A 15,814-nucleotide genomic window follows, 5' to 3' on the forward strand; every position below is an offset into this window, starting at 1 on the left:
CAAAAGTCACTTAATATTAAAATTTATTATTTTTTTGAAGACTTTTCCGGTAGTGACATTAATAAAAGCGCCAATTTTTATAATTTCATAAAATACAGGATTTTTAATTTCTTGAAATAAAGACTTTTTATTTATTTATTATACGCCAATAATAATTTTCTACCAACATTTTCCGATTGCAATCTTAATGCCCATGGAAGTTAAACTACCGAAATATGCACTATCAACGAAAAATTGCCAAAATATGCACTATCGCCTAAAAAGTGATTATATGCATTTGCATATGCAAGTATGCAAATGCATATAATCTGATGTCTAGTTATTATAAATCTGCAAATATCAACGACACAAAATGATTTTCAACTTTACTGATAGAAAAGTAGTGGAAATAAAATCAAAATTTTTAAAAAACATAAAACTTTTAGGTACTTAAATTTTAAATAGTATATTTGTTATTGTTAAGTAAAGTCGACGCCTTTATGATTTGGCTGTAGCGATATCGATTTTTCTCAGCAATAACTAAAGCTAAGAAATTAAAGTTCATTGTCAGTATTTATCATGTCTTTGTCTTTGATTTACCCATAGCATAACACGATTGGTCAACTTTTATAAAACAGAATAATCAATCAAATAGACCTGTGTAAAAAAAAAGGATTCCTATTTTTCCCTACAGAGGAGAGTGATTTAAGCTTCCAAAAATGTACATGGATTGGTTCAAGCATACACTTTAATTTGCCCATAGCTTATATGAAATGTATTTATGGTTTTTAAATTACGCGACAAAACTATTTTGTCGCTTACGCCCTTTCCATTTTTTGCTGTTCCATTGCTTGTTTTCTGTGAGAGGCCGGGCCGGCCTTTCATAGAAAACTAGCAATCTAAAACATATCCAAAACGGTTTTTTACTTTAACGCGGCGTCACCTTAACACATAAGTAATAAAAAATATATTTGTACGTTAATCGTACCAGTTTAAAAATCTCCAATTTTCTTAATAAAATCTGTGAATAAAAAAATAATTTATTTAAAATGTGAACTAAGCCTTATGCTTTCCGCCTGTTGTGACTTGTCCGTTCCATTATATGTGACCATACGAAAAGTCACAAGTCGGAAGTCACGTAATATTACTTTCTTTTACTTTTAAAGTGTTTGTAAATAACCGATAATAGTTATCACAATTTCATTTTTTATACTAAATACTAAACTAATTTTGCAACGTGTCAACAGTAAAAACAGTTGGAGAAAGTATAATAATGCTTACAAAATATGGTCACTTATCTGAACAAATAAACCGTTCCTGAAGAACCATCCAACCTGCGTCCGCGTCTTGTAGCAGATTTTTAACTACTAAATTTAAATTGAAGTTTCTCGATGTACAATGAAATATAGTGCTATCATTTAGTGCCGAAAATATTTTTGTAGTATGTTTATAAAACTAAAAAAAACGGTCACTAAACCGAACATTCCGGCCGGGTTGTTTTTTCATGATTATAATTTTAATTAATTTGTAGTTAAATTATGTTAGATTTTTCAATAACAAGACATTCAATTGATACATTAAGTATTTAAGAATCTAACATATGTTTTTTAAGTAACTTACTTTAAGAAAAAAAATAGTTATTAAAGATTTTGTTACAACTTCTGGGAAGGGGACAGGTGAATTTAATAGGTTTCGGTACTTAAAAACCCTTATAAATCTCATACTAAATAAAATTATATACAAACGTGAATGTATTTTAATAAAAGAAAACTTGTTTATGCTCCTACATTAAAATTACAAAATGTTAGTATGTAATTTTTTACAAATAATCTGTAGCGAAGTCAAGGGACAAGGTAAAAACCAGGGGTACACATTTTTTTGAAAATGCCCCCTTAGTCCTGAGTCGTACTCTCTCTTCAACTTCGCACGCTGGACTCGCTGGAGATGCTCTACCTGTTCAAACGCTACAATTTATGGCTTCTGACGCTTAAGGCGTGCCCTGTAATCTATAGTCTATACTAGCCGTTCCCAAAGTGTGCTCCGTAGTCCGTGTGCGATAAACAAAATGTCATCAGACACCAGCATGGAGACAATTCTTTCAAAGACAAAACTCTTTGTTTTTGGGATCCGTCAAAAATGTAACGCCTTAAGAGGGTTCCAAAAAAGTTTGAGTACCGCTGGTCAATGCAATAGAATTTCGCGTTTTTCTTTAAAATTATCTCTTTATAATGGCGATTTTTGTGAATAGATTTTTTGTTCCATATCAAATTCCACCATAATAGGATTCACATCAAAAAGATTAATTACAATAGTTAATGCAAATTTGATTGTTATTAAGTCGGTACCTACTCGGTAGTTTTCGGCGAAATATTATGCGTACTCATTATATAGGGTGTAACAAACTGTAGATAAATAATACACGTTGACATAAGCCTCGTCAGCAGCGCCTGCCGCGGCCGGCTTCGCCGCAGTCCGTGCTGACGCTGCACCCCTCTGACACACTTGACGGCACCAACCACGTTTTGAACGTGGGTCATGTTTACCACAACGAACGCTAGCGTTTCTTATAATAATATTCCACTCTGAGAGCACGACCAAGAAGAGCCAGCGACCAGAGAATGGATATTAGAAATGATACCGGGCTATAATGGTGGTGAGGTGCTAGTGGACTGGGTAACTGGGTCTATGGAAGGACTATGGCGTCTGCCCATACAACGTGGTAACATATCTGTACTAATATTATAAAGTGGAAGTGTTTGTTTGTTTGTCCGATTTGAAAAAATATTTCAGTGTTAGATAGCCCATTTATCGAGGAAGGCTATTATAGGCTATATTTTATCACGGTAAGACTAATAGGAGCGAAGAAATAGAAGATACTTCTAGCAGACTTAGAACCTTGAAATTTGGCAACAAGGTAGGTCGTTATCCACAATGACAGGGAAAATTATGGACTGGCGTACATAGAGTATGGGAGCCCCCCTTAAATCACAAGTTTATGTTCTGGGGGCACGGGAGTGCCCCTGCCAAGATGAGCCAAGCGAAGCGCGCAAGGGCACTCCCTACCTTTTCTCGCAACGTTTCATCGTATTTTTGAACCCTCGTAACTTTGGTTTGAATAATGCCAGATAGTTGAATTAATTTTTTATTTTATTTTAATATTATTATTAAATATAAAATAAGACATATAAATAAGGACTTTGAGAAAAAATCAAGTACCTACCTGTTGCCATTATTGATATAGAGCAAAAAAGCCCAAAAATCACGTTTGTTGTATGGGAGCCCCCTTTAATATTAATTTTATTTTATTTTTAGTATTTGTTGTTACAGCGGCAATAGATATACATAATCTGTGAAAATTCCAACTCTCTAGCTATTACCGTTCTTGAGTTACAGCCTAGAGACAGACAGACAGACAGACAGACAGACAGACAGACGGCCGGACAGACGGATAGACGGAAAGACAACGAAGTCTTAGTAATAGGGTCCCGTTTTTACCCTTCGGGTACGTAAGTACGTAAGTCCAAAGAATAGTCGTAGCTTAGCATTTTTTTGCAAATATGTAATTAATAAGAATATTTCATTAATTATAATAATAATAATTAGTTACTTAACTATCAATCTTTTTCAAGTTTACTTAAACTTGAAACAGATTGATTAGGAATTTTAGGATAATTAGTATAGTAGGTCTTAAAATATATTTTTAATGCAAACAACATCGGTTTACGGTTAGTTATAAATAAAAAAGAGTTGCTTTTACGAGAAGAATCTAAAAACTCTACACATTAGACAAAATCGGTGGCTTGGCCATTTTGTTATTCGTCAGGGCTTTGAACTTAATAATATACCGTAACCAATGATAAATGGCTAGGCCACCGATTTTAACTAATGTGTAGAGTTTTTAGATACTTCTCGTGCGACTGACACATTATAATATTATTATCAAATATTTTGCCGCCCTTTAGTGTAAACTTAAGGTTTTTAGATTTAGGGCTGAGTATGTACCTAAGGTTAGAAACTTGGCTCTACATGAGATCTCACTATTTTTTAACATGACGAACTATAATATTATTATGTTCTCATCTTAGCAACATTTTTACATGAAAATGTTTTTGGTGGGATCTTTTTATTACTTAATATTAAAGTTGAAATACAATTAAGTATTTTCTGAAATTTTCAAAACCTTACTTTTACCATTATGGATATAGAGCAGAAAAGGGCAAAAAAACGTGTTTGTTGTATGAGACCCCCGATTAATCATTTATTTTATTTTCGTTGGACTATTAGCTTTTATAGCGACAACAAAAGTACATAATTTGTAAAAAATTAAAATACCTAGCTATTGCGGTTCTCGAGATCTATCCTCGTGACACACGGACGGACGACAGACAGACAGCGAAGTCTAGACTCATTAGGAATATGCTCCCGTTTTCATGCTTTGTGTAAGGAAATCTAAAAACTGAAAAGTATAATATAACTTTTAATAAACTTTAAACTTTAGAAAAGATTTTTATGTCTGTGGCTTTGCAAGAACATCAAAAATGAGTTTCGACTTCATAATAATTATTTTACGTACAAAAGAAAAAATAGTGTTAACAAAGTTAACAATGAAACTATGATAATTAAATTCGATTAAAATATAAATGAAATCAGAACTGCGAATTACGATGTACACTCCATACTCGCTCGATAGATGGTGTAGCACTCCCATCGCGGTATCGCTTGTTTGCGGAGTACAATTAGTATGGTTTAAAAAAATCCGGGATAGGTCGTAATATTCAATCGAAAGTAACATCGGTGCACGAATAACCTCCTGAAAGTTCAAAAGTTGTTGGGCTATCGTCATAGAATTTGTACTTTGTAGAAGTACCTACCTGTTATTATCAATTAATTTTACGACCTAGAATATATACCTAGAGATAGAGAATGTGTGCTAAGCTAACTACAGAAAAGTTTTAACGTGACCTGAAAAGAAAAGAAACCTTAAAAAAAGAAATGAAATCCCACCAAAACATAAAATGTAAAAAGGAGGCAGGCAAAATATTGCATAGCCATTCAATATATCTATCGTAAAAAGTTCTCAGATCACATTCAAGCCAAGCCTTCAACTTATTTTGTAATTTAAATCAACATTCAGTAAATTTATCAATAGTTTTCTTTATTTTATAATTATTATAGTGGCTTGGCAATGAGCACTAGAGAAATAATCAGCGACTGATTGGATTTATTGGGTACTATCGTCCACATGCGTCGTTACATACTAAAAACACTTTATATATTTTGTTTTTCTTGTGCTCATTGTCGAGCCACTATAATAATTATAAAATAAATAAAACTATTGATAAATTCACTGAATGTTGATTTAAATTACAAAATAAGTTGAAAGCTTGGCTTGAATGTGATCTGAGAACTTTTTACGATAGATATATTACATAGCTATGCAATATTTTGCTTAGCTCCTTTTTAAATTTTTATTAAAGTTTTGGTGGGATTTCTTTTGTCATGTAGAGTTATGTCAGGTCTGTTATAATAAACAATCTTTTCTGTTAGTATCATCCTGTCCCAGTATAGTTTGTAGACAGGTGAGTCAAGTATGGTTTGTGGTGTGTATATTTTGTAGTATGGCATTTTGTCTGTGATGATGTATGATGATGTATGATGATGCTTGTACTTGCGTGCGAGTGTCTGGTGTATGATAGCTGCAGCTACCAGTCGCATCTGTGTTTGTAGTCTGTTTGTATGATGGATGAACAAGCGCTCGTGATGTGTTGGATTGTTTCGGGCTTTTTATATTATGACAACGTCGCTGCCAGCTCCAGTACTTTGTATCATGTGTTTCCTGTAGTTTTTGGTGTCGATGACCTGATCTTGTATATAGATCATGAACCCTTCCGTTTCAGGAAATAGTTCTCCCCGCTTCAACCCTGCGTTCGATGCTATGGCGGCCATGCAGGGATTTCTCGGACCATAGACTAGACACGTATTAGAAGTGATTTTGATTTGTTTGGAATGATTGGCGAGTGAAAGTGGCGTGAATGTGTCAGATAGGGATACAGGTGCAGTGGTCACGAGTGCGAGTGCAGAGTGGTTGTGGAAGTATGTTCTTGAAAAAGTGACTTGTTTATTATGAAAGTTGATAATGTCAATGAGCATTATTATTACTAATTAACGCTCGCAACCCCGTTGCACAAACATTCGTTTCGCGGGAACGTACTTTTTTCCGAGATGAAAAGTATCCTTTGTCCTTTCCCGGGAACCAAAATATCTCTATACTTGTTGGTTCAACAGAGGATAACGTAGAAATGTGGAAAGGCACTTAGGGCTTAGGCCGCTTAGGTAAACGTGAAGAGGTAACAGACAGACGGACACAGTTTCGCATCTTATAATATTTGTATGCATGGCCATGCATTTGTATTGCATGGATATTGGATAGGTCAGTAATCTCAATTCGTCAGATACCGTACAGCTACCTAATTAGGTAATAAATAATAATAATAATTAATGTATCAATCTGTGGGGCTTTTTACACGATGTTTATATTCTAGAACTTACTAGGTTTAATAACAACTAGCTATTTGACTTGTATTTGATAAAACACGAATAAAATGACATTTTCTAAAAATGATTCCTATCTAGATCGATTTATCGCCCCCGAAACCCCTTATATACTAAATTTTATGAAAATCGTTGGAGCCGATTCCGAGATTCCAAATATATGTATATTTATATATATATATATATATACAAGAATTGCTCGATTAAATATAGAAGATTAGTAAATTTACCGTTTTCATCACTTATGCAATACCTAACCTTACTAACATAATTTTTAAGATAAAATATTCTAACTAACATACTAACACTACCACTAACACTACCACATGCTACCACCCTACCAATAAGAAAAATTGTTACTAACTTAATAACTAATACTTATGGATGTGTTGTCCGAAATAAATGATTACTTATTATTATGATATTATATTTTGAAAGGACACATTTTCTTGGGTTCTAGAGGTCAAGATTAATTTAAGGCGTCCATTGATTTAATGTCCGGTGAATCACATTTTACATCGTTAAGTTCTTCAGTCTTTATAAATCGGTCATATAAATTATAATAACAATTAATGTTGGTATTGTGTCCACAATAATATTATATTGTGTACGTTTATGAATTAAGATTGTGACCACCAGCTGCTGGCATCCACTCGCCACTCGGTAAGTATTAAGTTTCGTTTGAAAATCGCGAGTCACGACTAAATAATGAAGTATGCAGAAGTGAGAAGGCAGGATCTGAATAATCGGCTAAATGCGAGTCGGACTCGCGCACGTAGGGTTCCGTACCATTATAGAGCAAAATTAGGCCAAAAATTGTGTTTTTTGTATGGGAGCCCCCCTTTATTTTTTATTTTATTTTAATATTATTATTAAATATTAAAGTACACATATAATTAAGGACTTTGAGAAAAATTCAAGCACCTACCTGTCGCCATTATTGATATAGAGCAAAAAAGGCAAAAAAAAAACACAAGTTTGTTGTATGGAGGCCCCTCTTAAATATTTATTGTATTTTGTTTTTAGTATTTGTTGTTATAGCGGCAACAGATATACATAATTTGTGAAAATTTCAGAATTCTAGCTATAGCGGTTCTTGAGTTACAGCCTAGAGACAGACAGACAGACATCGAAGTCTCAGTAATAGGGTCCCGTTTTTACCTTTTGGGTACGGAACCCTAAAAATTGTTACAGAGTGAACCCTTCAGGGCCAGAATGTCTCGAGGCCCAACTGCCAAGGCACCCGAAAGCTACGGCGCGGCGCGGTGCGGCCAGTGCTACGGCGCGGCCTACGCATAGATAATACAATATAATATGGCCTACGTGCGTAGCGAGTCCCTAGTGACGCACGACCTCATCTCTCATGACGCAATAATATTTGGGTCTCTTGCTAATTTCTCATTTCTCTGCGCTGGAGTGCGATATCGCGCGGAGATAGCGCTATCGCTCACAAAACAATCTTCGTCCGTGAACTTGCCGCGTTCAATGTCAGCGGGTTTATCGTCGTGTGAGTGTGCATCGTCGTGTGAGTGTGCGCCGCCGCCGCACAGTGTTTTAGAAATCCCCAAAATCCCCAAAATGTCCGATTTTGGGAATTTCTAAAACACTGTGCGCCGTGCGGCTGCGTCCCTTCGCCCTCTCGTCTCGCAGAAACTAATTAAGATCTAAAGAACAGTACCTTTAATCTTTATCTCGATGTTGATAAGCCTCGAAAAGCGCAAAAATAATGTCTCGCCAGTTTCGTCTCACTCCCGCAAAGATTCCGGAGAGTCATTAGAAATTATAGCCCCCATCTGGTCTGGAATAGCTGGATGCTTAGACACAGAATATAATATATTAGTGGCTTAGATGACAACTTGTGGTCTACCGTCTATGTTTGCTAACAGGCTTCCTTCCATGAGTCCAGCGGCCTTATCCCCGAAACTGATATCAATCTGATATCAGATTTTTGACACTTTAGACATCTAAAATAGCTCTATTTTGATGTCTAAAGAGTAAAATGTCAAAAATCTGATATCAGATTGATATCAGTTTCGGGAATAAGGCTCCTGGTTAAAGTTCACCCTGGGTTAAAATTTATGTCTATTTCATAAATCGAATGAACGTCACATCACCCATGTATCTTTATTTAATTGAATCTCATATTAATCATTATCTCATCAACATCATCATGTTTGCATTAGTATGTATTGTTATTATTATTATTTTTATTATTCGTAGACGTAGCCCAGGATGTGTATTGTGTAGGTACAAACCTACTGTCAAACCTTGGCCTCTTAATAAATTGAAATTGGAAGCATCAGATTATTGTTTCGAACATCATTGACCGTCGACAAGCGGCCAGCGGGTCACCGGCACCAGCCCACCCCGAGTCCCGACCTCTCGACCTCCCGACCTTCGCCGTACATTAACGTAACTTTTGCCTCGCATATATGTATAATACACAAAGAAATTAGAGTTGTTATATTTCGAGTTTTATCGTGTTTACTTTATGCCGCAATAATAGTCGGATGGTGGCATTGACATTGGTGGCGGTTGTCGCTGTTATTGTAGCTTATCGCCGCGCTCAAGGTGGCCCGGGCCTGCCTCAGTTTCATTCACAAAATTACAATAATAACGAGTTGGGACTCGATCTGTTGCAACTTGCAAGGAGGTGATAAGTCACCAGCTATCCATCCACATAGTACACGTGGGAGAGCCATGCTTCGGCACGAATGGGCCGCCTCGACCGGAGAAATACCACGTTCTCACCGAAAACCGGCGTGAAACAACGGCGTGTTTCGCCGAGTGAGTGAGTTTACCGGAGGCCCAATCCCCTACCCTATTCCCTTCCCTACCCTCCCCTATTCCCTTCCCTACCCTCCCCTATTCCCCTCCCCTATTACCCTATTCCCTCTTAAAAGGCCGGTAACGCACCTGCAGCTCTTCTGATGCTGCCAGTATCCATGGGCGACGGAAGTTGCTTTCCATCAGGTGACCCGTTTGCTCGTTTGCCCCCTTATTTCATTAAAAAAATCCATCAGTCACCACTCACCAGCTACCTACGGACTAAATCATATGCGAAAAACCCGGGCCCAGCAGTGGTGGCTTATTCGTTAAAAAAAGTGGTCTGGTTGGCATCGTGTTGCTTCCAGAAAAATACAATAGATGAAGAATGAGAAAACCCTTTTTTTTTATGAAATAAGGGGGCAAACGAGCAAACGGGTCACCTGATGGAAAGCAACTTCCGTCGCCCATGGACACTCGCAGCATCAGAAGAGCTGCAAGTGCGTTGCCGACCTTTTAGGAGGGAATAGGTTAATAGAGGAGGGTGGGGAAGGGAAGGGAATAGTTGAGGGTAGGGAAGGGAATAGGGTAGGGGTTAGGGGATTGGGCCTCCGGTAAACTCACTCGGCGAAACACAGCGCAAGCGCTGTTTCACGCCGGTTTTCTGTGAGAACGTGGTATTTATCCGGTCGAGCCGGCCCATTCGTGCCGAAGCATGGCTCTCCCACGTATAAATGAACCCTTGAATATGGCAGAATAACAAAGCGGAGGTGTTTTTGAAAATGCATAAGATTTTGCTTTTGAGTTATTCCAACCGGTTCTTTGAGCTCGAACTAGGCTCGGCCACGCTTCCGCGTGATTCTTCAGTCGGAGAATTTGAGTTTCTTAAAAAAAAAGGGTTGGGTGTATTTGTCTATTTATCTGTGTTGTGTAATCGACACGACTCACGAGTTACGCCACTCGCACCATGAACCGGGGCGTCTCGGGGCGTCGCCGGGGCGAGGTCCGCGATAACGGCATCCCGGTCGATATCTACAGGATATCGGGCCGATAGCGCCGCCCGCGCCGGCCGGGAGGGAGACTATCGCGCCGGCGACTGGTGCAGCGCCCTCAGATAACAGACTGGCCCTGGGCCCAGCTACTATCTAGGCCAAGTTCGTTGCGGATGCCGGCTACGTCGTAATTTCTGGAATAACTTATATGTAGTATTGTTTGGAAAACTTACTAATTTTGACGCGGAGCATTTTTCTTACTTAATCGTGACGTTTTGACTACTTTCCTAGCCGTACCTATTCATATTCTATGCCAGTTGCCACATAACGCAAGTCAGCATAGCACAGTGTTGTTAAATATAAAACAATAGAAACACAATATAACGATTACTGATCAATCTGTCACTCGACTACTCTATTGATCTAATAACAGCTGTCTGTTCCAGTGGAGTACGTGGACACGGAGTACAGCCTGTGGCTGACGTGGGTGCTGACGCCGGTGGTGGTGACCTTCCTGCTGCCCGCCGTCATCATCGTGCTCATCTACGCCAGCAGCGTCATCTACCATGTCTACCGTCTGTACAGGTGACCTACCATCGTCTGCAGCGTTTTCAGCACAATTCGCCGTGGCCCGTGGTGCGCTCGACGGGAAACGAAAAAGTGTGATGATGAGACAGTGAATCGTCTACCTAAGGCGCTTTTAATTATTAGATATCAATTAACCAGTCTCCCATCCAGTCTAAAATCTTATATAATGTGTAATGTCGCTACTCGCCCGCGCCATGTCGCGCTTTGACATCTTCTCATCTCTCGAGAATCGAGATTATCGCGGCGAGTGTACAGTAGCTAAATATCTATTGAATTTATATGCGAAGACATTACCCTAGGTAGGTAATAGGTATCGTGTGGGTATCGATGTATTGTTATTTGTTTTATAATACTTCATTGTAGCGTGTGTTTCCTATCGTGAATATGCAAAAAAAATGTGTATCTAAGGTCAAGCGATTATTTAAAAAATGCTAATGCAACAAATGTCACAAAAACAATCGACGCCGCAGACATAAGGATTTGTCTTTTTGGAAAAAAAGAGGAGAGTTTACTTACTTCTGTTCCTAATAAAATATATTAGTCTTCTATGTATGAGCTAATAAATAATAGTGAAGTGGGTAGAGCATAAATTATGTTGAAGGTCAAGTTCGGTTACTTGATAGTGATTTAACAGGAAGGTTGCATTTTTAAAATTTAGTTTAAACGAACTCGGCGAGTAATTAAAAATAATTGTAATGAGCAATGATTAATGGATGGTAGGTATAATGAGGTCGGTCGTCCCGCGACCGTCGACCGTCGACCGACGACCGTCACTCGGCGGCGGCGTGCCGCGTGATACCGGCCACCAGCGACTGTCGCCCGATCTGGAATGATATCGCTCATATTCTCACTTATCATGTATATAAAAACTATGAAACTACATTTGGTAGGTGTCTGCACCTTCCATTATTTTCTATACTAACCTATAAACCCTACGCAGATAGCTAAGCGTGGCCATAGTAGATAGGGCATAGGCCAAAGAAAAGAAGTGACAGTTTTATAGTCTGTTTTTCTTTTTGTGGTGAGCGCGAGTGGTTATTTTCGAGTTTGCGCTTAAGCTGTGGAACCTAAGCTCCTGGGCGGATTTTGTAATATAAATTTTGTAATACTTCTTTTAGCCTTAATTTATCTTAATAAAATAAGTACTGTTGTCGTTTGCAGGCACCGCATCGTGGACGGCGTCCAGACGGACTGGCGGCAGGCGGCACTGCTGGCCATCTGCGCGCTGTGGGACGCGCACGGCTGGCTCTGGCACGGTACGTACCTACTGCGCACACGCACCTCGAGTATAGTGGTGTGCGCACACGCCCACACCACTATACACTGTACACCTTCACTCGTAGACCTAATTCACTAAGAAAGACATAAAAAGGAGGGAGGGTTTTCGCCTGGTATGAAGTCCGAAGGATTACAGGCTTCGTACTAGAACACACCCTTTTTTGCGCCACGCCTTCTTGGACCACGTTAAGCAATAAGCCCTGCACAAGCTTGGATTCTGGATGAGCGTTGGTCGGTCTACGGTGTAGCAGTAGCTAATTCTTTTTCCCCTTAGGTAGTATAGGTACTTCCATAATAATATAAAGTGTCGAATTTACAATAATTTTAGTTTTTGAAGTTTTATGTTAATTAGTTTGAACAAAAAACTGTTGATATTATTATGCTCTCACGCCGCCGCCGCCGCGCGGTTCACACACGACCAACAAAAAACGCATAATATGAAGATCAACGTGCAAATACTTATAATTATATATAACAACACAATGAAGTGGTATTACAAGTTAAAACACTATTCACGGAGGTTATTAAAGTAATTTGTAATTTATGTTAAATTAAAAATAAAACATAATAGTTTAAAACTAGAATAGTCGCTACTCCCTTTGTTTACCTCACGAGTGACGAGACTGAATGGGATCAATATAAATTATGTACTCGAAGATTATTATGACGTTACGACGTCGGGTCAAAGGTGGTGTCAGACGTCAACTTACCGAGTACAGGGTATTGACCGATCTCTCCTCGCGCGCGCAGGTTACGAGATCCGCGGGCTGGAGCACCTCCCCGCGGGCCCGTTCCTGGTGATCTACTACCACGGCGCGCTGCCGGTGGACATGTACTACTTCATCGCGCGCATGCTGCTGGCGCGCAGCACGCACGTGCACACCGTCGCCGACCGCTTCCTGTTCCGCATCCCGGGCTGGGCGGCGCTGCTGGACGCGCTGTGCGTCATCCCCGGCACGGTGGCGGAGTGCGCCGGCGTGCTGCGCGCCGGACACCCGCTCGCCATCGCGCCCGGCGGCGTCTACGAGGCGCAGTTCGGCGACCACAACTACAAGCTCTTCTGGAAGTCGCGATACGGCTTCGCCAAGGTACTACACTCAATAATGCTCCGACTTCAGATTATAGTCGCTTTCGAGACAAAAGTTCTAATTGGCAACCTTCCTCCAATATCGCGAGAGTGACTACACGCAGAAAACTTGTCTCCCTTTATGACATTAATATGAATACATCGGCGAAATTAACCAGCCCAGTACCTAGTCGCAAATCACGCTTATTGTAGTAATAACTAATGTGGACGCCGCAGGTGGCGCTGGAGGCGAAGGTGCCGATCGTGCCGATGTTCACGCAGAACGTGCGCGAGGCGTTCCGCACGGTGGGCTGGCTGCGCGGCGCGTGCCTGCGCGCGTACGCCGCCACGCGCGTGCCGCTGGCGCCCGTGTACGGCGGCTTCCCCGTCAAGCTCGTCACGCACCTCGGCCCGCCCGTGCCCTACGACCCCGCCGACACGCCGCAGCAGCTCCAGCAGAAGGTACCGACGCGCTCCATAACCCATTGGCCATATCGCTAATAGTCTGGGGATTTTGGAACTTTTCAATCGCTTTAATGATGATGACACTGGTGGTTGCCGATTTGTATGTTAGACTCTTAAAATCGTAAAAATTAAAAATATGTACTATTATTTTTAAATGGTATTTGCTACTGTTGCATTTTGCTTTCTCGTGCGTTATCAATTTTTTTCTTGTGTGCAGGTGGCGCGCGCGGTGGAGAATCTGATCGAGGAGCACCAGCGCATCCCCGGCAACATCTTCTACGGCCTGCTGGAGCGCGTGTGCGAGCTGCCCAAGCCGGGGAGGACCAAGAAAACTGACACCAACGGCTTCTGCCAGAACGGAGTAACAAAGAGCGGCAAGGACGACGGGCGGGAAAGAGACAGCGCGGGCGACGCGAGAGCTAAAGAGAGCGCGGGCGATGCGTGCGAGCGAGACAACGCTGGCGACAACCGTGGCGTAACCACGGGCGGGAGGGAGAAGGCGAAAGTGTCGTAATGTCGCGCGGGCGACCGCAGGACCGAGTGACAGTGACGTGCTCCCGTGGTCGGGCGCCCGCCGCGGCCCGGTGTCGGTGTAGATTGTACAAATACAGCATTTTACGAATTTACGTTGACTTAGACTTAAGCGGTGATATGTAGCTGCGGTGATATAGGAGCATTTTATATTTATTATAATATATGTATCTACTGACTGAAGTACAAGAATTTCCTAACCGAGTCGGGGAAATCCAGAGGAGCGGATTTTTTCAAAGCGGGTGTAACATATAAAAACTGCTAGCGGGGTCGCAAAGACCTTGTGCAATATAATATCTACTTGCCCGTTTTGCACTCACCACAATCCGCGATGTTACAAACCAAATATAAGCCAATATATTTAATATTGTAATGTGGGGGGGGGGGGGGGGGGGGGGGCTCAGGGCGGTACACGCCGCGCTACGGCAGTAGGCGGGACGTGCGCATGTGATACAGTAAAAGACAAAATATATACTTCACAAATAGAAATAAAGTATGTACTGATTTTTTTGTAATACGTTTTATTATAGTACTTATATGAAAATATTTAGGAATAAATGGGCATTCGTGTTGCAGATGTTTTTTTTGCGAGAATAAGCCAAATCATAGTGTGTGAATGTACAGCACGAGCGAAGTCGCGGGCCAAGCCACTAGTGATAAGTTAGTCGTATGGAAACTACTTAGTACCGACAAAAACTACTTAATTGGCCAATATAACATTTTTGTAGCCGATGTAGATTAGCTCTCGTGTAGTTTAACATGTTAACAGTTCTCAAATATGTACTTATTACTGTAATAATAATATGTAAATGTTAGTGTCTATAGTCTATAACTCTATACTCTACAAGTTGTAACAAAACTAAGTGATAATTCTTAAGGGTGTGTACGTGTTCCTTGAAAAGAGTTCACTGTGAAAGTAGTAGCGCTGAAAGACCAATTTTTTTTTCGCTTTTGTATGCAACGCAGTCCCCCTCTAACAAGGAACACATGCACAATGCACATCCTAAAGTATTATAACTAAGTTTCGTTACACCTGTATAGTGAAAAATATTATAATATCTACAAAGAATAATTGCTATTGATAAGAATTTCCGGGTTTACTTAAAGTACTTACCTACTTGTAGAGGTGTAATCTGACGTTTTCACTCGATAGGTCAGTTTGCGTACGCGTACTTGTACTCTGACGCCGCAGTGCGTGCAGTCGTACGCAAGCTTTCTTTCGGTTTCTCATATTCGCATCACTATCTTAACAACAATAAAATGCTATGTATTTTTATTATCTGACTAACTACATATTCTGCTGGAAGGCTAAGGGTCAATTTATACTAGCGCAGTCGAAGCGAATTTCCAAAAACTGAACACAGAAAATTCAACCTTAATTCCATAGCGTAACGCATTTCTGTGAGGCCAATCAGCGTTGGTCGGGCGCAACGCGAATTCGCGCGCCTTTTTAAATTCTCAGAAGTAGTAAAGTGCGTTAACGCTTTGGAGTTAAGGTTGAATTTGTTATGTTCAGTTTTAATAATTCGCTTCGACTCTGCGCTAGTATAAATTGACCCTTACAAATCAGTTTGCTAAGAAATATTATTTTATTGTC

The 15,814-nt window shown here is 40.1% G+C and overlaps 1 protein-coding gene across 2 annotated transcripts in view; it reads left to right on the forward strand.

The window, feature by feature from the left end:
* LOC121730631 (transmembrane protein 68) overlaps positions 1-14,592 on the forward strand; it is a 28,528-nt gene extending 13,936 nt beyond the window's left edge. For both annotated transcript variants that reach the window (XM_042119781.1, XM_042119775.1), the window contains exons 2-6: positions 10,736-10,874; positions 12,039-12,133; positions 12,906-13,243; positions 13,459-13,683; positions 13,904-14,592. In XM_042119781.1, coding sequence (XP_041975715.1) covers positions 10,736-10,874; positions 12,039-12,133; positions 12,906-13,243; positions 13,459-13,683; positions 13,904-14,200 — 1,094 coding nt within the window. In that variant the 3' untranslated portion in view covers positions 14,201-14,592. The remainder of the gene's footprint in view (positions 1-10,735; positions 10,875-12,038; positions 12,134-12,905; positions 13,244-13,458; positions 13,684-13,903) is intronic.
* Positions 14,593-15,814: the final 1,222 nt, after the last annotated feature.

The sequence above is a fragment of the Aricia agestis genome, chromosome 1, assembly GCF_905147365.1.
Source record: "Aricia agestis chromosome 1, ilAriAges1.1, whole genome shotgun sequence".
Taxonomy (NCBI): Eukaryota; Metazoa; Arthropoda; class Insecta; order Lepidoptera; family Lycaenidae; genus Aricia; species Aricia agestis.